Source organism: Trachurus japonicus, chromosome 6, assembly GCF_045865225.1.
Source record: "Trachurus japonicus isolate A0001 chromosome 6, Traja_1.0".
In the NCBI taxonomy this organism is placed as follows: domain Eukaryota; kingdom Metazoa; phylum Chordata; class Actinopteri; order Carangiformes; family Carangidae; genus Trachurus; species Trachurus japonicus.
This window is the reverse complement of record NC_140912.1, coordinates 17797094-17820200: the sequence shown is the minus strand read 5'-3', so window position 1 is coordinate 17820200 and position 23107 is coordinate 17797094. Positions and strand designations below refer to the sequence as shown.

Sequence of the window (23107 nt, the reverse complement as noted above, 5' to 3'; positions counted from 1 at the left end):
CAGCAGCAGCAGCAGCAGCATCCTGCTCCTCACTGGTTATTATGCAGCAACTACACAGCAAAGGGTCTGAAAACTTATGTTCAGGGGATATTTCAGTTTTTCTTTTGCATTTAATTTGCTAAAAGTGTCTACAATTCTGGGTTGCTGCTGTCATGATGGGGTGGGGAGTGATGAATTTCAATGATTTTAACATAAAGCTGTGAAATAAATAAATAAAAAAAGGTGAAAATTTGAATAGCCTACTTTTGGGACCCGTTGTAGTAGCTACAGCTGCTGATCTAAACTGTGACACTAACAGCTTTGACACATGACCAGCAGCAGCAGCAGGACACACATGTGACATGTGTCAATGTGTGGAGCCACCAGATGATGTCATGTGAGGCCAGGGCCCTGTGTGGTTTAACAAGGTCAAATAAACAAAGGTCTGAATCATAGACTGTATATAAAAGAGGTCTGAATGCATAGAAAACAAATAGGCACACCAGTCCAGATGTTTTAGTTTAAGTTAAAGTAGGAAAAGTGGAAACATGGCAGAAATGTGGGGGAAATATCTAAATTAATCGAAGTTCATGTTGTGTAATGTGAAAATTAAGCAATTCAATAGCCAGTTAATCCTATACAGAATATTTATAACCTAACCTAAGGTTTTTGACTTTTGTTGGGTGTCACACTGAAATTAATTTCTAGATTTAATTTCTTACTTGTGTAAGTTTAAGTTCTTTTGCTGCCCGTCCAGTGGCTGTGAAACAGATTTTTATTCGGTTTAAAAAATATTTCTTCAATAAAAAGCTAAATCTCAGCAACCTAATCAGGATGAGGGAAAAATACACCCACAACGCCATTTTGTTGTCATCCATCTTTTTTTTGTTGTTGCCTGCAAAATTCATCATAAATGTCTCATCTCATTGTTTTTAGTTATTTGTTATAAACCACAGTGAATCCATCAGAAAACAGAACAGCTGGACGACACAGACTCAGACTTGCTGGAGCCACATAATGTAACTCTATGGAAAAAGTATTAGTTACTTACTTTGTTGAGTCAGTGGCACTTTGACATCACATCATTGAACGTGCACGATCAGTATAAATGTTGGCTGCAGCTGCCTCACACTCCCGGGTTTGAGCCTCCACCCAACGCACAGTAAATGTACGGCTGCTGTTTAGCATTAGTGTGGAGGTGGCTGTGGTTTCCCCTCATGGCCATGAATAGAAATATTATGGGCAATACGAAATGACATGATCTTACCCCAGTATGAATTTAAAAATTAAATTATTCTGACACTTTTACCTCTTAAAGAAGATAAAATCAATACACTTAGACTAAGTCAATACGCTGTGCATTTATTTTATTCATTTTAAAGCACATAACTATTTTGATTTTAAGTGATTTTGTCAAAACGGCACATTTTCTCACTGCTGACAGTGTTGTCTTATCAACCTCCTGCACATCCACACTCACCAATCTTCCTCTGAAATCCTCAGCGGATATTGATATTGACACTCAGGTCAGGTGATTAAATCCCAATGAAAGATATTTTTCTTTTTTGCTATAAACAGGTTTTCTTCATTCAAAGTCTCACTTGAGCAGGATTTCAGAGAGACACAACACAGAGGATCTATGTTCCAATAAATACAAACCTTGGCAGGGGTCAGCGGTCAAAGGTTATGGGACTGAGGTACAATGACCGCTGCACAGCAGGACGTTCTCCCTATTGAAATGTAATTCTTTCTGCAGTGTGGCCCCTGTGCTACCGGCCCAGCCCCCCACTGTGCTGTCACCGGGGTGCACGGAGAGAGAAGTACAAATGGGCTCAGACAGCTTCAGAAAACGTTTCCCTTTTAACATCCAAATGTGTATTGGGATTCTGAGGGACGGCTAAAAATGAAATGATAAATTTCCAAAAGGCGACACGCGTCAGAACTTATGAAGCCATCATGACAAAGAAATCCACCAATGTTTTTACCATTTTAACATTTTTGTGCATCAGTTTGTGCATTTATCCACAGATAATATGAAGAAATAGAGATCAGGAATGGACAGAGTAAAAAAAAAGAAGACAATTTGACAAAGATGACTCATGTTTTAGATTGTGAAATTATTTATGTGGCAATATTTTTCCCACATACACATCAGTTTCAACTGTGATAGTTTAACAGTCACCACAAACGGTTTCCAGTGCTTTTATTTACAGAAAAGTGACTAGACTTCATGTTACTGTACACTTTGATATTTTCCCTTTTTATAAATACCCATAGGGTAATAGGTCCTCAGTAGCTTTGAGTGCATTATAAAACACACAACCCTAGGTTAATGCGTCCTTTACTAACCATACAAAACAGAGAACAAAGTACCAATTGTAACATAGAAAATAAAGGATACACCATGTTACAAAGTTACAGAAAATACATACTATATATATATGTTGTCACAGGAAAACAGCAGAAAAGCTTGCGACAGAATATACTCGCACAGTTGTTTCAGAGTCACAGCATTCAATCATTAAAAAACACACTATCCAAGATAAAGACACCTCAACACACAGATCAATTTTCACGAGTTCATAATGTGTCACTTGTGATGTTTTGTTTTGGCTTCGCGCCACTGTGTGTAACTGGTGTCCAGGGAGGAGTTTAAGGCAGTGCAGTTCATTATCATCCTGCAGCAGACTGAGGTTTAATCGGCAGCAGCGAGCTCACTGCTGCGCGGTGCTGAGGCGACGAGAGGAGACAGTGGTGTCGCTGAGATTGTACTGGTGTCCATAACGGCTCGAAAAAACCCACACGTGATCCGTCAGACGGAGACGTGACTGACCGACGGTTGTGGGATGTCTAGTGGGAGCGACGACGAGGGGGGGAAACTGTGGCAGAGGTGTACATTCCTAAAAACAAAGGCACAGCTTGGCAGCAGCATTGCACTCTTCAAATGATTTTGCTGCAAGTTTTGACAATCTGTGTGATGATTTCATATCTTTTCTTCCATCAGTAGTTGAAGAGATGTGTTTAATCAATTACACCACAGTGTGATTGATGTAATGAGTCTTTTCAAATTGTCAGTACGTCCATACCATGATTGCTAATACCTTGCATTGGTACTCTCCACTCTCTGCTCCTCCTTATTTGATATACTTGATTGGAAGTGTTTTAAGACTTTGCATCCACCAGTCTGGCAGGCCTGGAGCTTGAACATGGCTTTCCACATCTTTTTTTTCTTCCTTTTTAAAAAAAAAAAAGGCTATTTAGCCCAGCCTGTGGTGGCCTCTCCGTTGATGTAGGCAAAGCCGGGGAAATGCTGCGAGTGTTCGTATTCTGAGTTCCTGCGTGGGCCCAGGGGAGAGTACATGTCCCCGGAGGTGGCATAGCGGGATGAATGCATAGGTGGGCTGGTGTAACAGCTGTTAGCCGGTGAGACGTCTGGCCACCGGGGGGCGACAGGTGCGGGGTGCAGCCGAGGAGTGCTGCCCATCAAGCACGGCTCCATCCGAGACATCTGGCCGTTGAGCTGGTACTGAAGAAGAGGGAGAGGAGAGAAGTTAATGATGCTGTAAAGTCGTCTTCTCTAAGTGTAAAATAAACTACCAACTATTTATATAACTAATTAATCTGCTGATTCATTGGCTTGAATAATCATTGGTGAAAAATGAATTCCCAGACACCAAGATGATATATTCAGATGTCTTCCTCTGTCTAACAAACCATCTGAGCCTGTGTCATACGATAGAAATGCATCAGTTTAACACATTGGAGAAGATGGAACAAGTGCATGTTTCGCATTTTGTTTGAGTTGTGATTCAAACTATAAACTTATTATCAAAGCCAGCATTGATTTTAGCCTCGCATGAAGAGGGGCACAGCTAGCTTGGCTGGGTCCCAGGGAATAAATAGTTTGGCATATAAACACGCTAACATGGCAAATCGTCACAGACATGAAAAATATAAGATATAACATTTTAATGAGACAGTTTTAGTGGTGATGTTAGGTAGATGTTCATGTCTAGACAGATCCAGGACCAACGCTTTAACCCTGTTTCTGTCAGTCTGTCTTTTGTTCCCTGTTTAGTTCCTGTTTTATTTTGAAGTTCCTGTCTTGTTTTCCTGTGATAACCTCACGTGTCTCACCTGTGTCTCCTTTCTCCCTTGTGTATTTTACCTCCGTGTTTTATCACTGTCCCTTATTGGCTCGTCTGCGTTCACTCCCTGTGCTTGTGCTCTGTGTTCCTGCACAGGTTTTGGCTTTCCAAGTTGTTTTCTCCCCCGTGAGTTTAATAAATCATTTTTTGTTCAAGTCTGAGTAGTTTCTAGCCTACTGAGCTTTAGCAACCAGCTGCAGGCTGTATCTGACAAAGCCAATAGGTGCATTTGGCAAAAATGTTGAACTATCCCTTTAATGAAGTGTCAAATGGTACCCAGGAATAAATTGGTGCAAAAATACTGAATTGTTTAATCACTTGTTGTCCTTAAGGCAGTCAGATTTTAGGAAGCACAGACCTATATAACTACTGTGTGCAACTTCCAGCGGCATATTGACTCCAGTTGCTGAAACACTGAATCTCACAGAGCATTTACATGGCATCAGCCTCGGCCTCAGCTCCGGCCTCGGCCTCGGCCTCTGCTCCGGCCTCGGCCCCGGCCTCAGCTCCGGCCTCGGCCTCGGCCTCAGCTCCGGCCTCAGCTCCGGCCTCAGCCTCGGCCTCAGCTCCGGCCTCGGCCTCGGCCTCTGCTCCGGCCTCGGCCCCGGCCTCAGCTCCGGCCTCAGCTCCGGCCTCAGCTCCGGCCTCAGCCTCGGCCTCAGCCCCGGCCTCAGCTCCGGCCTCAGCCTCAGCCTCGGCTCCAGCCCGCTGATATCATATTTGATGCTGTGTTAACCATGTGGCACTGGGTGTGAACTGACCCTGCCAATGGTAATTTCCTGTCGGGGGAAATTGCTTCACAAGTTGTACCAGACCGGTCAAAATAGAAAATTAAGCCACTTAAGAAAATTAGACGCAAGCTGTAAAAAAGGTTTTCCAGTGTTCTTCTTTTTTTTTTTTGTTGTCGTTGCCTATGGTGACCGGCCACAAACAGGCGTAATGAAATTGGCCTGTTGATGATAAAAATAAATTGAACAGATGGAGATTTGACAAAGTTTTCTGTCCGTTTCAGATCCATCTCCAGCCGCTCACACGGACAAAGCTGCTTCATTATTCCCGATTTAAACTCAGACGGGCTTAAAAAAAAAAAGTGGAAGTGAGACCCTTTTCCCTTTTCTCACTAAATATAAACATGACAGTCGCTTCCATTATGAGGGATCACGGCATGGAAAAAGACAGTCAGTGCAGGTCAGAGAGCAGAGCAGACGGCTCAGCTGCCTCTTGTTCACAAGCAGAAAAGAGACCATTGAATAACAATATTTTAATAAATGCCCCCTTGCCCTCCTCTGTGGCTACTGGCTCAAACAGATGAAGAGACTATTGAAAGCTGGAAAGAGGAGTAACAGAGCAGGGCCCCTCTTGGCCCCGGCCGAGCCACCTTTCACTGTCTGCTTCCGCTGTGTGGAAAAGGGTGATTCTGGGACTTTTAGAAAACGCTGTGAGCGCTGAGGCTCAGCTGATCTCCTCCTCCCACTATACAGCCAGCGGAGGCTGGAGGGCCCTTGACAGGAAATTACCATCAAAGGCGTAAAACCCACACCAGTTGCTACATTAGCTGTAGAATCAGTGACTCCATCTCAATATAACTGTTCTCAGGGGTAAAATCTTCTTTGTGAGTTAGAGAAGCCTTTCTGCTGATGTTCAAGAATCATTTTACAAGAGAAGCTACTGGGGTAAATAAAAAAGAAAACGGCAAGATTTCAGCTTATATTTCTGTATCCAGATACCTCAGCTGCACAAACAGAGCTCTGTATTGTGCCTTAGACATTCACACCCGCATATTCACACATCATATCCAAACATGCTTGTGTCATGTGAGTAATGTGACATGTCGTCCCTCTCTATGGACAATCTGCAACTTCCACCGCCCTCACAACTGGAGAGACGATCCACATGTTTAATCAAATACATATATTTAAGATATATTTTAGAATACCGGTAATTATGAAGTATTTTTAAATCTAATCAGTGTTTCCATTTTATGCTATTTTACACTTCTACTCCATTATATTCTAATACCTCTACATTTACCTCCTGACCACATTATGATTACATTACAGATTAATATGTTACTCATATAAACTGTTAGAGATCAAACCACCCAACAGTATATGAAGTGATTAAAACTGCCAACATTCAAATGTAGCTCATGCAATCAACAGAAATAATCAAACAATTTAACATTTAATAACATAATATTCTGAAAGAGATGAGCGCCTATACTAATGAATGTCGAAGTTAATTAATATACTTTTTTGAGGATTTTTTAAAAAGTTACTGTATTATGGAGTATTTCCTGAGTGGTTTTGTTACTTCATCTGAAGTAAATGATCTAAGTACTTCCTCCTCCTGTTCAAAACTGATGCTTAAACTGATCTTTGAATCTAACGTGTCTTCTTAAGAGGTTTGCGTTGCAGTATTTTCTTTAGTAAATTTATTTTTATATATTTGAAAAGTAATGCATAGATAGATTGTGGGGAGGAATTCAAATGGATTTAAATTCACTGAGCAAATTCACAAACTGTTTTCCACTGTTGTTATTGAACCCGTCCTCCAGGTGACTGAGACTGACCTGTGCAGACGAGCGGTGGTAGGCGGAGTAGTGGAGGGGGGCTGGGATCGCCGGCTCATGGGCCAGACTTGGATACTGGCTCTGGATGGAGTGAGGGTGCTGGTTGGCGTAGCTGCCATAGTTGTAACTACCAGTATACCTGGACAGAGCAGGGACAATATATCAATAAATGATACAAATAAATAATTTAAATCAATGTTACTTGAATTATATAAGCGATAATTACCCATGCTCCTCTCTGTGGGTGTAGACTGGCATCCGGTGTGTGGACGATGGCGGAGGGACCGGGGCGCTGCTCCTCATACAGGACAGCTGCTGTCCGGCCTCTGGAGCGGAGCCGCCGGCTGTTGTCACTGTGTATGTAAGGGACCAGGTATATGACTGAACAGCGCCTGGTAGACACATATATAGACACAGAGAAAAGTGTTTTGGCGCACAGGAACTACGTGCAGTGACACCTGTTAAAACCCTGTAGTTGAGGCCTGTCTCACCTGTGGTGGCGGTGACTCCGGTGTACTCGGGGGACACGGCGGCCGTGGGCGAGCTGGCGGAGGAGACGCCCACCGAGTGAACGGAGCGAGCAGGAGAGTAGGAGCCAGCAGGTGACGGGGAGGTGGCAGTGGTTTCTGTCAGAGTGAACTCCTCCTCTCTCTCTGCTGAAGGTGTGAGGAGAGAACAGACGATTAGAAATAGATAATAATAAAAGGGAGAGACGCCATGTTTGGTGTTTAGGTGGATAGACCGCATGAAATGAAAATGTTCATTGAGTAAAAAATAAGGATAAAAACATAATACCTGCCTAATAATGAAAAGATAAAGGCAATTATTACCGCTACATGTGTGATGCATTACTAAAATGGATTTAAGAGAGAAAACCACCTCATTTGTGCTCTTAACACCAAATATATAGAATTTGGGCCCAAAAACTATGCAACAAAACAAAAGAGTAATTTGACAGATTTGGTACTTTATATTGTATTTTTTATAGAAAATACTAACCAGCTCATTTTTAAAAGAAAGATATATGTATACATTAGATATATGAAAGAAATTAACAACTTATGATTGTCTTTGTTACTGAATCGTGCTGATTTTTCAGTAATTATGTAATTTTATCAATTAACTGAATACGTTTGAAAATTTTTTGGGGGAAAAATTATACATGGTTGCTGAGGTTTTGTCCTCAACAACCTAAAGCTATTGAGTTTCTGAACTAACAAAATCCGATGTGTTTGTAATTTGTGCTTGAAAAGTGAATGTGAAAGATTCAAAGAAATCCCACTTCATTGTCTTGAAAATTGTCCAGTGACATAATCGAGACAAATTAACTTCCTAATTTGACCAATGTGGACAGGAGGGATTTTTGCGGCCTCACCTGTGCTGCCCTCGCCCTTCATGGCCCTCATGAGGTCGTTGGCCCTCTCCTGGCAGTGCAGCGACTCCAGCAGGTAAAGCACATAGTCATCGAACATGAGGTGGATCAGGTGGAAGGAGCCTGCGCACAAACACACAGGACATGTAATCAACAGTGATAAAAAGAGTCTCAGTGGCAGAAAAAAAGAAAAAAAAGTAGCCTGTGTACCGTCAAGACTGAGGCATTTCAAAAAGCATCTATTTAATGACATCACATCCTGACTCACAGCACGGCAGCTGTTATTAAAAAAAGGAAAAAAAAGTGAGTGTGCTTGTTTCCGTGTACCGACTCAGTGCCAGAAATATGTCAGCCGACCTCAGGGTCACACGGAAGATGAGACTGAGGCATGTGAGGGAGTGTCACAATTGTGTCATTGTGCCGCTCGCTGCCGCCGCCGTGTGCATAATAAACACTTGTGGCTATTCAGGGGAGCGGGGTGTAATACTGACCGGTCATAAAATGGAAAAGACAGGCAAACACGTCGGGGAGCGGGGAGGGGCAGCGTTTGTTAATTAGCTGTTTGTGCACAGAGACCTGCTTTATCAAAACACTGCAACCAGCTGTGTCTTTGATATTCACAGACAGGGCCAAAGGACACAAGTACAGGAAAGAGAAGCCATTTTCTTTTCTCTCATTTTCACAGCTCTGCACTTGTTGCAAACCTTGGTCGTACACAACAAATCATTAAAACAGGAGACGTTTTATTTGTTTCTCCTCTGTCTTCATTTGAGAATCTCAGAAAACTGAAAATGTCTGGACTACATGGCTTTTTTAGACGAACATCCCTGCCCAAACAGGAACATAATATGTGGCCATGTGTGTCACGTACATCACTATCACATAAAAAACATCGTCTGGATATACAAAGGTACACATTTATGAAATAAATGCAATATCCATAGTAAAATTTAAATGTGTACAAATACTGAAAATAATAATATACATATGATTAATTCTTATACAGTGTAACATATTTACAATTTATAAGTTTATTTTAAAAAATGTAAAATGTAATATGTATATAAATGTATTATTTGCTTATTTATGTTTTTCTGATTGTTTGCTTTATGTTTATCTTTACATTCTGGGAACATGAATGCAATGTGGATATTATGGTATTCATAATATCCACATAATGCCAGGATGTATATTTATATAACATATGTCTGCAACATTACCATTCATACATAAACATACACATTCGTAGCCTACAGGCTAGAAAAATAAATGAAATAGTTCCAATCTCTAACAGGTTTCATATAGAATTTTTTTTACATATTTGTTTTAATTTTAGATGTGAATATATTTCATCTATAGAAAGTCATTTGTCTGGGTGGTTAAGTGATATAAAATATACATGTTTTGTATGATTTAATCTATTATTCAAATTCAATTCAATTCAATTTTTTAGAAACAGGTTACAAAAATGTAAAATGATAATTTAAACTATTTATAAAACTTTTAGAGGTAGATCCGATTAATTCTTCTGATTGGAGAATAAAACAATTGAGTTTAATTTTCAGGAAGAGGAGTTTTGAGTCATGCTTTGCTGGTGTCATCAGTGTGTGTGTTATGTATGTTGACGACACAACCAACTATTCTGTCAGCGCACTCTCAGAGTTGTGTGTTTCCTGTCTGTCGCGTGAGAGGAGGAATGATGACAAAGCATCAGCGGCTCACCGAAGCTGGGCGCGCTGTGGAGGGTCATATCCCGGATAACTCTGGTACCGAAACACGACCACATCAGCAGGAACTGTTGGGCCACCTTCTTCAGGCACCCGGGCCTCTTCCCCGCCACCTAGAGAGAACATTTCCATGAGAAAAGAGGGGGAAGGGTCGGGATGCCGGGGTAGAATTAACCCCTGGGTCCGTATTGGGGCTTAACCCTCAGGAACGAAAAACATGTCAACAAGTCAACTATTTAATTTGCCCCCGGGGACACGCCTTCCTATTGAACTATTGTCTGGGCAGTCCAAGACGTTGCCGGGGCGACCAAATTTTACAAGCCCATATCTGGCCATAATGGACGCAAATGGGAAGCTTGAAGACATCATTAACTGAGAGGATTGCAGCGTTAAGTGCCTCAGGGGAAGAAAAGACACGCAGAGACGAGTGGCTTTCAGCTGCAGGTGTCTTTTTAAGGGCAAAGTCATCTGCTGTGCAAATACGTGACCGACGGTTAAACTTCACTTAAACTAAACTTTACAGAAAAAAAAAACGTGCTGAGTCAGACCATGTTTAAACAATGAGGGGTTAAGAGTTTTTTTTTGTTGTTTTTTTTTGTCTGACCTTGACAACACAGCGGTCCACCATGGAGTCCAGCCACTCGATGTACGCCTCGATCGGAGACTGCTCCTCCAGGAGACGGTCGAACTCTTGATACACTGTGACGGGAGACAGAGGGTCAGGTGAGATAGGAAAGAGAGAAAAAACACACAAGTGGCATCTTTATGCAACATTATCTGCGTAAGTGTGACCCCTGATCCCGTCAGGACCGGTGATTGGAGATGCTCCGCAGGGGTGTTTCAGAGGAGAGTGAACTTACTTAACCTCTTGGTCTCCATCATTAATGCTTTGACTCTGCCGGCCGTGGGAATGATTGTCCCTCGCCGGTGTGTTGTTTGTGTGGAAGTTAAGTGTAATTCTGTGTGTGTGTGTGTGTGTGTGTGTGTGTTTGGACTTACAGTGGATAATAAGCTGCCTGTGCTCCTCTTGTGAGTCCTCCATGGTGTAAAGTGTCTGCTTGGTGATGCTGTTCAAGTCCACATTCCTCCAGTCCTCCAGCATTTGAAAGGTGATGTCGGCACTGTTTATCACAGTCCGGGACGCCTGGGAGCAGAGAGATACCAACAGTATTATTACTCACACAAGCATATCCATATCCCTTATCGTCTCTGTTTGTTCATATGGTTCATTTTATTAAAAAAAAAAGAACATTCAGTACACGATAGGCACCTGACACAGATGGTTTAATGATGTTTGCCGCTTGAGAATCTGAGAAAATCTCCTCGATACTGGAAAACAAAAGAGGAGAAACAACAATTTACATGAGATGTCTAAAAATAAAAATATAGAATCTGTATTTCCTTTAGACGTGCGTTTCATACTCACATTCAAATTTGATGTTTCTCAGGTTTTCAGGAAGGTCGTGAAGTGCTATCTTGAGCCACTCATCAAGCTGTTTGGCAAATTTTCGTATAACCTGAGTCAAACTGTGTAAACGAGGGAAAACAGAAACAGATTTAGCAACATAGCAGCACGACAGAGTGAAAAAGTACGGTGTAATAAGACATGCACAAGCTGTTTTTTAAAGGAGACTCAACTCGGTGAATGAAGCAGCAGCTTTAGTTCACTCTGTAAGTTTTATATTTAGAAAATAAAAGTTTGTTCTTTGGTCAGGTCATTGAAAAACACACGAGCCAAACATTGTACAACAGCTCCATTTTTACAGTTTTCGGTGAAGTTTCAAGTCCAGTGTGGCATAAACTGAAAAATCATGTACATCTCATAGAAAACAGGTGCTCAGACTTGATGACTTACAAATACTCTGTCTGTACAAAGGGCATTTTGGAACAAATATGTGTTATCCCCTGACATATTGTTAGTAAAATACTGTACTGTAGGAGGTAGAGATATAAATATTACTATGTAAGAATAGTGAGAAAAGGAAGGTATCACACAGGAATCGACCAAACTATTGTTGTGGGGTTTGTTCCAGAGAAAGATAATAAACCAAAAGATTAGAAGAAAAACTAGATAGTGCCTTGACATGATGGAAAAGAAGCACTGTCTCCAGACTTAAAGCTGCTTTGGGATGAACAGGACAGAAGTCGAAAGAAAAGTAACCTGCATGTGCAACATATTTGTGCAACTGCTATGACAGTGTTGGGATAAAGTTTCTGAAAAATGAAAACTGAAAAGTTCAGCTACTGTGTGAATAAAAGAAAATCTAGATTAAGTCAATGATCTTTTTCTTTTTTCTTTCACTTTTCTTTACACATGATGCCTGTGTGAATTTCAGTAACATCTGAGATGATGACTGGTCATGTTATTCACTCACATCCAGTTTTACTCACCACAGACGCTAAAACGGAACAAAAGCCACTCGCAGTAAAAGTGAAAGTTTCGTTCTGACTCACCTATCAGGCAGTGCTTGCAGGACGGTGGGCATCAGCACCCCAGAGATGGCCTTGTAGAGGATGGAGTCACAGACACCCACTATGTTCACCACCGTGGGGGAGCCGAGCACCGGGAGCATGTGGGGCGGCATCCCCTGCCAGAAGTGCAGCAGGAAGCTTTGGACCTGCAGACACCACAGACACACCGTGAGGTTTAATTATACAGGAGATACAAGTTGAACTTTCTGTATAGGGTTTTAGTAGAAAACAACAGAGACGCCTTGCCTCATCGAAGTTGGCTCGAATAACAGTGTCCAGTATCCTCTGACAGTGCGTTCTGTACATCATGATGAAGGTCGACACCTGCGGACAACAACAGAGTATTAATCTAATTGCATCACAATCTTAAATGGCTTTTTCCCCCCTCTTTTGGGGGGGAACTAAAAAAAAAACAGTGGTAGAAAAACAAGAAAATAAATCTTACACAAAGCATCTGACCCACAATAAATACATGTAACAGGTCCAGGCTGGAGAAGAGTAATATAAAACGAGCTTTAGAGATCAGCAAAACACAAACCATTTAAAATCATGGCCCCTCTTTTAAAAGCCGGACAGCTAGTGCCTGTCCTTTGTCCATCGCTAGATCTTATTATCTCCCCCAAAAGATTAAGAGTTAGTGAGGAGCCAGCATATAAATCCTCAGGGTCCTTCTCTAAACGCAAACCCAGTGAAAATCCAGATAAAAGAGCCAGAGGGGGCGCAGAGATGGTGCGATGGCAGCGAGAGCAGGGATGACAGGGGTAGGAGGGGGGTGGTGGTGTAAGGATGGACTTTTAAAACTCCTGTTTACCCTCTCTTCTGGCAGGCTGGCGGGCAAATTTAGGTCTTTGACATTTGGAAACTCTGGCAGGAGCGTCCCGAGTTTGGAGCGCGGTGAATACGCCACTGTCTGCTTGGTGACCTCTTTCTTCCCCGTCTCGTTCACCCACGCCGCTCCCTTTTTGGAGTACATCACGTCATAATACTGAGAGGTCTCCTTCACCGCGATGCCGTAGTAGTGGTATCTGAGGAGAACAGACAGGACACAGTTTAGTCTTCCCTCTTCACGTAGACGTAGGAACTACTATCAAAAACAGATTGAGAAAATGTCAAATTTTATATAAACACACAGTTTATATAAAATATATAAAGTATCTATATCTATCTATCTATCTATCTATCTATCTATCTATCTATCTATCTATCTATCTATCTATCTATCTATCTATCTATCTATCTATCTATCTATCTATCTATCTATCTATCTATCTATCTATCTATCTAGTTTGTGTGGTTGTTTCATCTAACGATTCTTTACTAATATCACCAGAGATGAATCTGTGGCTTCTGTTTCGCTATGTTTTGCTGTTGGTGGTGTTTTTTTGTGTGGATATTTGGACAAGTGTGACAAGTGAACGATCAGATTGTTTCCAACAAAATCCAAACTAAACCAACTCACTTGGACTGCCCTCTCGTCCCCAGTCGTCTGGTAGTTAACGCTGGAAACTGTTGCCTTATGATCTGGCCAATGTAGGAGAGAAAAAGTAGTCAGTGAGCAGGAAGTACTCTTCAGTTTTTTTTTGCTTTTGGAGTTATATCGATTTCATCACAGCCTTTCAGTCAATTGTAATAGAGAACAAAAATAAAAAGAGACTGAAATGGAGTCAAATAAGATCTGCTTAAAATATCACTGACATTTTTGGAAGAAAACGCTACAAAATTGTACTTAAATTACAATTAAACAGACAATAAAACGGTGTATATAACTGTACAGAAGTACTGTACCTGTTTTTTTAATGGGAAAGCGTTTAATAAAGTTTGTCTAACTGTGTCCACAGGGAGGTCTGTGAGGAAAATAAAAGCTCTGAGCGACATCCATTTATAACATCCAGGGGTATTACTTTTTTTTTTCTTTCTATATCAACAGTCTCCCCTCATCCATCCATCCACCCACCCACCCACCCACCCATCCTGTCTCTCCTTCTTACTCTCTTTCTCTTCTCCACTCCCTCCTTCTTCCTCTCCTCTGTTTTTGTCCAAAAGAGATTGGCTCCTTAGTCCAGCTCCTGGTGCAGAAACTTTAGCAAACAGTGTAGCTCTCCATTGTGTGGGATGAAAAAAGAGGCCAAGCTGTGAAGTTTCTGTCAGGCCCTGCTTGATAAATGAGCAGACAGGGAGGCAGTCCGGGCCCTCTCTCGTTTTTTTGTCCTGAATCAATGAAGCCTTCCTAAAGGACACCCCACACTGCTCCAGCCACTGATCTAACATTCCGCAACATCTCACCCTTCCAAATTTCCTTTAATTACACATTAATCCAGGCCCCTTCTCTTTTTCAATATCTTCCGACAGGAGCTGCAAAGGGGCGGGGGTGGGCCCGGGTGGTTGGTTGGGGGTTGGGGGTTGGGGCCAGAGTCCAGGGTACAGGGGACAGGGGCTGGGGGTAGGAGGAACGGCGGCGGAGGAGGAACTTCTCGGGGTTGTGGGAACAGACGAAAGCAGCACATCTCCTTTGGCTCTAGATTATGTGTTCAGTGAGCGGCCGCATGAGCTTTGCTTCACACTGAGCTGCAGTCGATATTACTTCAACGCAGCAGCAGCAGCAGCAGCAGCACAGAGCTGCAGCACAAAACCAACCCAGGCATGAAATAATCAGACTAGTGCTTATGGCTGATGGACTGGATAAGATTATTGCTTCCATAGGGGCTATAACATCCCACTGCTGCTTTGCATCCTCTTCTGTGGACTCATTCTCTGACTAAAATCTCCACCATTGGACTTTTGTGTATCAAAGAGCAGATACACATCACGATAGGATCACTGAGTTTACGACCTTCATGGAGTCTGACGATGAGTTTTGATTTGAGTTTTCACACCGTTAAACCTTCATCTGCAATGAAGTTGTGACTCTTACCTTTCCAAAGCTGGCTGCGTTCACAGGCTGTGTGTCGTGCTTCTCGCTGAAGTCTAGGTAATGCATGTAGAGGGCACTTCGGGGGATACACACACCTTCAGCTATCTCATAGTTCTCCTCTAGCCTGTGAGGGACAATGAGATTCATCAGTATCCAAAAAATGAAGTAGCTGTTAATGTGAGGTGGACTTAATGAGATGTAAAGTTACTGGTAACATTGATCAAAAAATGTGCAGGAGTTCACTGCTAGGAGACATTATTGTGTTAGCAACCTCATCCTCATGCTCGTTAAAGCAGCGCCACACCTGCACATCAGCACTTCACATCAGACGTGCGTTAAAGCAGCTACACAGACATTTTACAGTTAGCTAGCGCAATCGGAGGAGCTGCTGTCTCATCCTCAGCAGTCAGTCACACACAACTTTTCATCTGTTATATTCAGACCTTTAACACATTTCATTCCTATAACAAATACATCACCAGTTGCTCCGGTGTGAACAGAGAGGTAACAGAGCACTACAGAGCTAAACCTCCTGAGTCCTCTTTATTTAACGACTGTAGTGGACGCATCCTGATACTTACGTGTTTTATTAAACTTTTTACTGTGATCATGTGTGTGTATGGATTTGAATTTGTTTTATTTTCTGCACATATAAAGTTGTGTTAGTTTTAGTGTTGTCCTACACAACTGTGACAAGAGGGGTAAAGAAACTTATGTGTGAAAAATAAAAAATTGCAATGATTTGAATTGATTTGACACCGTTTCTAAAGCTGCAGGTTCCTCTAAAAGTAGAACATTTACTGTCTTTAGTTGTCAGAGTTACTGAATTGTATTTTGCTGTGACTGTTCCCCAACACATTAGTCACAAAAGTCTGTAAAACTTTACTTGCAACAGCGAGGTGCTTCTATGCTACGTTTGGGGATGCCTCCTCTCATGCTACTCTCTTTCTTGGCGTCCCCCAGGGATCTATTATGGGTTCCCTTTTATTTTGTGGAGTTCATGAAATAGGCGTACAGTACACATGGTATAGATTTCCGCTGCTACGTGGACAATGCACAACAGTTTGTTTCTAAAAAAGCCTCAAATCACAGAAACTGGATATCTGTAAGTCTGGTACTGGTTGTAATGGTTTTATATCACTTCATCTTCTGAAATTGCTCATACTCTAGCCTGTATTTGATGACGCTTTTAGCTTAAAATAAAGGTTTGAAAATTATTATTATACTATTATACTTGATAATCAATTAGTACTATCTGTCTGTAATACTTTAGGCTTCTGTCTGCTCATGGTCCAACAACAAAAAACATTTAATCAAGCTGAAACGCCTCTTTACTGTCAATGAAACATCTGATTATCACAGTTTGACAAACACAAACACATGTTGGCCAGCTAGCACTGAACACACATATAATCATCTGTGTACGCAATAAAGGGGCAAACAATGAAATAACTGATTTACAATTGAGCCTTCAGGGACACATTACCCGTGATCTTTGACGTCATATTAACTACACGCATTTTTTTCTAAATTTGAGAATGTATTTGCTCACTTTTGTGTACACTCCGACATGTAAGTAGGATGTTTGTTTTTTAAAAGCTACTGAGATCTTTTTTTATATATACATTTAGAAAAAACCTGCACGTTTTAAAATTAATTCAAACAGCAGAGATAATGCTTACTAGTCTGCAGTTGTTGTGGACTGAATGGAATAATTAATATATTTATATACAGTTTTTGAATATTTGGAGTGACTCCTCCTCTGATAACATTTTAAAGTAGGAACAACAATGCCTGAATTCTTTCAAATAAAATTAAATGTCCATTCTCTAAACACCTGTAGCCCGTCAGCATTCAACAATAGAAACTGTCATGTGGACCAGGTCACTTCAGTAAAGCAGAGAGTTAATGTTTAAAGGGGCAACAGATGGATTAGGACGAGGTTAATTTACGCTCCCTTACACTGTTTTCTATGTCTTTCTCAGCTTTTGTTACTGTATTTCAAAGACCAACAGTATATAAATGCCTCTTTTACAGTATAACATTTTATAAGGAACATAATGTATGAGGCTCCAGCAGGAACGTGATCTCTTTGACCCGATCAATGTCTTACAGCCAAAAATAACTGCAGTCAGTAGTCCTAATGTTCACATTAATTTATATATAACTGCATTTTTAAAAATTGTTAATTGCCTAATGGGCACTGTGTATTATTCTGGGTTAAATATAAAGCTTTTTGACAGTCAGATACAATCATATGTCCTTCTATCTAAAAGAAAAAAAAAATAGAGGCATTATTTTCTTTTGATGCAACATCCTGATAAAATTTAATTAGTTCAATTATTATACAACTTTTATGTTTGCAATGCCTCTCTATATAATATCAGCTACACTGATTCCACTCATGTTGCTCACTCTGGGTATTAGCCCCCCACAGAGCTACTTAAATCACTATTAATATTCATTTAAGCTCATGGGTGTTGTGAATACTAGTCAGTAAAAGGTGTCATTAACCACGGGGTCGTGCAACAGGCAGACACATGCAGACTCTTGTGAAGTTTGAGCGGATTGTAATTTATACACACACAGCATGTGAATTAATACATAAATTCTTATCTGATCTGACCTTCATTATCAGATGCTAGGTTTAAGATTTAAGGTGTGAAAAACAAAACAACTGTTGTTCTACATTTCCTATTAATAATCAAAATATAAATATGTTCAATGTGTCACATAAAAAATGCCATATTTCAAAAAGCAGCAACCTTTATCAACATGAGATCAGAAATGAAACCAGTGTGTAAAGACACTGATGTTCATGGTGTCATCTATTTATGTCAAGCAAAACTATTAAATTAAATCCAGTATTTATATCTAATTTGGCTGTAAATGATGAACCACAATGTAAAAATAGGATGTTACATATGTGTCATTTTATCAATGCAAAATATAATGGGTTCACTGTGCACTTATTCTGTTTATGTTCCATACAAAGAGTGAAAGCTTCATTTGAAATAATAATGTATTAAAATAAACACATTCTTTTTTACAATACTTTTCTATATTTGCTTTTCATTCCTGCTGTTTGATACAAAACTGTTTTGTTTTTTACATTTTCTCACCAACCATTATCTAATTAATTTTTTTATATGAATGAAAGCAAAAACGTTCAGATGTGTTGTTAATAACTTACCATTCCAGAGTAGCTGGTGTTGAGTGTGGTTTAGAGGCTCTGTTATTTTCCTTTTCTTCATCTGTAACAAACAATACATTTAGGATTTGATATAAAACCAACACTTATTGTTGCACAGTAAATGTTACATGACACTTGACTATAAGATTAACAGGTGTCCTTTGAGGAATATACAGCACAGCAGGTCAAAGTCAGTAGTTTTAGTGTTTAGTGCTGCTTACGTTCATCGTTGGACATGTTCCCCAGAGACGTGTGACTGGAGTATCGCTTGCTCTCGCTCTCGTTGAGGCATCTTTCAATCCAGCTCTCTAAAAAAAACAAAAAAACAAAACACATAAAGGACCACATATCAACTCTGAGTACCACACAGAAAAAAACTGGGCCTACTTTATACTTTCATTTAAGAAGTAAACATGAAAGGATGAATCTGGTAAGCAGAAGATGATTTTTATAACAGGGGACACTTTTCATCGACATCACTCAGCAGCAGCAGTCTCCCTCTATTTCCTTGTTTTGCAGATTTTTCACCAAACTGTCAAATAAAAAAACTCACTTTCTGAAGGTTTATTTACATAAACAGGGCAAGTCGCTGCCTATACAGCACACTATAAATGTCACTTGTGTGACTGGGTGAGCTGACAACAATCGATTGTATGGACAGCGCAGCAGCCATGGCTCTATTTAAGATGTTTTCACCAAGACGGCAGGAATCCAGCATTGTTCCCAGGAGACTACGAGCATACACACTTGCTTAAAAGGGCCTGTGCACATTACTGAAGCAGTCTGGTGGAATAGAGGCCATTGTGCAGTTTTAATTTCTACTTAGAAATAGCTCAACTGGTGTGCTTTCTGTGACGGGGCTGCAGCAAAACACCAAAGCTTTCATGTAGAAACTGCCAGACTGAGTGGAAATCCATTTAAAATTCTTTTATTTGTTTTCAAAAAAAGTATTCAGTATTTGATAAATGTAATTAAGAAGGAAATTGCGTGTGTGATTAATATTCTTCTTGTTGATTTCAAAGCTCTAAATCGTTTTATGAATTATGTTTTACAAACACAGAGAAGGAATAAAAAGTAGAATATTTTCTATTGAACTGGTGAATAAAAAAACTGTTGAACAGCAAACTGCCTCAGGCATTTGCACAGTATGCACAGCACTATATAAACATGCTGTAATTAAAAACCTATTACACAAAATAAAAAAATATTCACCTAAAATTTATTGAAAATGTGCAAATCTTTTTTTTTTTTTTCTGTAAGTGAATTGACAACAGTCACCATAGCAGCTGTTGCTAGGACAGACTGTTGGCAGGACGACCTGTTGGTGCAGCCCACGGGGGGATTCACAGGAGGTCACAGATACTGAAAAGTTTTAGAAGTTTGCACTCGATGACGATCGACATCGAGATGTTTGGCACGTGCTGACAGCAAAAAGACCCATTATGACCACGGCCTCCAAACACAGACCTGGTTTCTCTTTTTATGGTAAATCATTATTATTATTATCATTATTAGAGGTTTATTGTTAATTATCTCCGGTTGAGCGGTTACGATTGTCATCAGCCTTTGTATAACTGCTGATTATTAGTGTTAGCATTTGACTTGCATAACATGTAAATCATTCTGCCTGTTGCACAATTTAAAAAAATCCAACTTTAATAAATCACTACTGACATCTCCCGTCATTTACCGACACAATTAGCTTCTTTCTACATAATAAATAAAGAAATGAAAAAACAAAACATAGAAAACGACAAACAAACCCTGGGAATGAAAAAAGTGAATCCACTGAAGCGAAGCTAATTCTCCACAGAGGCTCAGATCTCGAGCTTCATTTGCCACAGGAACAGATAAGTTGAGGATCTAAATAATTGGATTAAGTTTGATCAACAAGTGAAACGGATGTTCACTCATTTATTACCACACATTCAGGACTTAACTACTCTACACTGCACCAGCTGCCTGCAGATGTGGTTTTCCTTCAGTGTCCTAATCCAACTGTTTTTAATTTTCAATAAATAATTTCTCGGCAGAAATGACAAAACACAATTTGTTTTTGTCAATCCTCTAGTCAAGATGGTTGATTAATCATTAATATTCCTGTAAGTCAAGGTAGCGACTTTTAGATCAGACACACAAATATTAGACTGATGTGTGGACTCAAAAACTAAAAAAATACATCCCACAGAGCAGGTGTATGATGCTTTCAAGTGCACCACGATGTGCACTTGTTTTTAATTCTCCACTACTAACGGTCAGGACAGTTTATTTTAACTGATCAGACCCCCCCCTCAACAAGAAACCACTAAAAAAGGCCAATGCTGTAGATTTAAGGACTACTCGCTGCTCTCTGTGATGTGCAACATAATTACACTTCCCATAGATATGAAACCATTCATTCATAAATAATGCGAGTAATCCTAAAAAAAATAATACCACCAAGAAAATTTAGTTTAGATCAAGAGCCAGGCATCCACAGCCTCTTCCTCTCAGTGACTACAGAGAAAAAGTTTGAGACCTCAACAAGTGCAGCAGCAAGAAACTCGCACAGCGTCTCTGAACAGAAGCTGGATTTTCCAAACGGTGTCCACAACAAGAAGCGGAGTTGAACGGGACTGACCTGTGGAATCCATATCAGGCTCCTCCAGCAGCCCGCAATGCATCCTCTTCCCATCAACAACACCGGCTCCTCCAAGAAAATGGCTTAGTGCACGTTTCCCCCTCCTCGGCAGCTCTCCCCTTGTCTTGCTCAGTGTTTCCGTGACCACTGCCCGTCACAGGAGATGTTGAGGATCTGAGGTTCGCCCAGAGAGGGGTGGTGTTGGCGGAGGAGAGAGGGGGGAGGTGGGAATAAGGGAGGAAAGAGGAGGAGGAGGAGGAGGAGGAGGAGGAGGGTCGGGGGGGTAGAGACTCCAGAAATCCAGCGGGGGGAAAGCCAGACCCGTCAAAATGTTTGCTGATGTTTCATGGGAAAGGGGCTGATTTTATAGGAGCCCTGATGGGGACATGTCATTGATAGGCTTGGAAGGCTGATGAATGGCCCCAAGTCAGATGGGGATGTGGCAAGGCTCACTGGAAGTCTTTTGTGGGGCTGTTTTGAATAAGAAAAGCTCCCTCCCAACGAAAAAAAAAAGAGGCTTAGATCTACGCAGTCCTAACACTGTGGCCTCCCCGTCTTCCATTATGGCATTTAATACGTTTTTATACACCCGAGCTCCAAATAAACATACATCCCTGCACCGCACAACTGCCGCTGCTGACTTTCCTCCTGATTCTACCTCCCGTTTCACATCTCACAGACACTTGTTGCCAGTTTTCCTTTTGTTTATCACCTCATTCCTCTATTTAACCATCTCCACCATAACTTTTTTTTCAGTCAACGTGTCATTTCGTTCCGATGTGCATCCAAACATGTTATGAAACTGCACAAGTGTGATTTAAATTTTTTTTTATTTTTGAAACACAGTTCTCACCTCTTTTCGCTCACTCTTTTGCTGTGGCAACCTTATTTTTGGTGTGCCTCTGAGAAGAGGGAACGGTCACAAAGGGGGGGAAGTAAAAGTGCAAAGCCCGAGGCTGGGAGGGCTCTGATGGAGTGCCTGAGAGCTGGAGAAGGGAAAGCTGTGATTAGAATATGAATGGAACCACAGGAGAGGGGGAGAGGAGAGGGGAAAGAAGAGGGGAGAGGAGAAAGGCGGATTATGGCTGAATTACTCACCACACCATGGATAGCAAAGGAGGACTTTCTCTTCCAGTGCGCAGGCGTAGGGCACCGACGCTGCTACTCAGTGACACGCACCGTGCATGCAGCCACCTGGGAAGAAGGACGGGACAGGGTGGCAGCAGCATGGCATGGGACAACTGGGCACAGGGTCGCAGTTTAGTTTGTAAAAAAACAAAAAACAAAACAGGGGATGTGCATCCATTCAGAGTGAAATAGGAGGAAGAGAGCTGCTGAGATGAGTGACAGAGCGAAGAGAGGAGAACTATTTTTGATGCATCTTTACAGATAATTGGAGTTTGACAAAGGATTTCACAGTTTAACAGCACTTTAATGAGTCAATATTCAAAGGCCTAAATGGAGACCGGTGCAAAGCCGTGATCTCAAAGGAGGATCTAATTAATTTCTGTCAAATAAGGCGAAGGTGGAGTCTGTATCTCCCTCAGAGGACATTCTTCTCTCCATCCTGTTATCTGCTTATTGGAGCCTCATAAAATAGGACAGGTGCAGCCACCAAGAGCCTCTTCCACTCTTCCTATTCTCATACACTCTCCTCACACAAACGGATGTGTACTGCTTTTGTTCGGTGAAAAGGCCCCAGTTGGGTCGTGTGTGTGTGTGCGAGTGGGGGGTATGGTTACGCCACATACGACATGTTGGTGGTATTAAGGATCCGGTTTTTAAAAGAGGAAACCGTACGAATCAAAGCAACTTTCTCTCCACGTTGACATGAATGAAGCGGTCGCTCTCTATTTTTCTATATGTTGCCACAGAGCATTGTTGTTGTGTGACATCCAGCTGTCTGCTTATCACATGAAAGGTCGTTATCTCAACCTAAAGCATCTCAGGTTGTGAATGAATTAATACAAACGCTCTGAACAAAACTCCTGTTGATTGTTTTTAATGAGCAACCTGTTGGTTTGTAGTAAATATGTAACAACACCACATGTGAATATCAGTCAAACTTGGACTGAATGGTAATTAAATATTACTGCTTAATGATGTTTAGGCA

The 23107-nt window shown here is 41.1% G+C and overlaps 1 protein-coding gene across 1 annotated transcript; it reads right to left on the bottom strand.

Annotated features, from left to right (window-relative positions):
* Positions 1–2165: 2165 nt before the first annotated feature.
* Positions 2166–21507, bottom strand: rfx4 (regulatory factor X, 4). The gene is made up of 18 exons (XM_085779505.1): positions 20995–21507; positions 18596–18682; positions 18375–18435; positions 15182–15305; positions 13730–13791; positions 13082–13295; positions 12517–12594; positions 12253–12416; positions 11225–11325; positions 11069–11127; positions 10798–10942; positions 10403–10497; positions 9794–9911; positions 8075–8194; positions 7191–7355; positions 6926–7091; positions 6700–6838; positions 2166–3505 (listed from the first exon to the last, which is right to left on the bottom strand). The coding sequence occupies exons 1-18, from the start codon at positions 21035–21037 to the stop codon at positions 3233–3235; spliced, it is 2214 nt and encodes a 737-aa protein (XP_085635631.1). The 5' UTR covers positions 21038–21507; the 3' UTR covers positions 2166–3232.
* Between the last annotated feature and the right edge of the window lie 1600 nt (positions 21508–23107).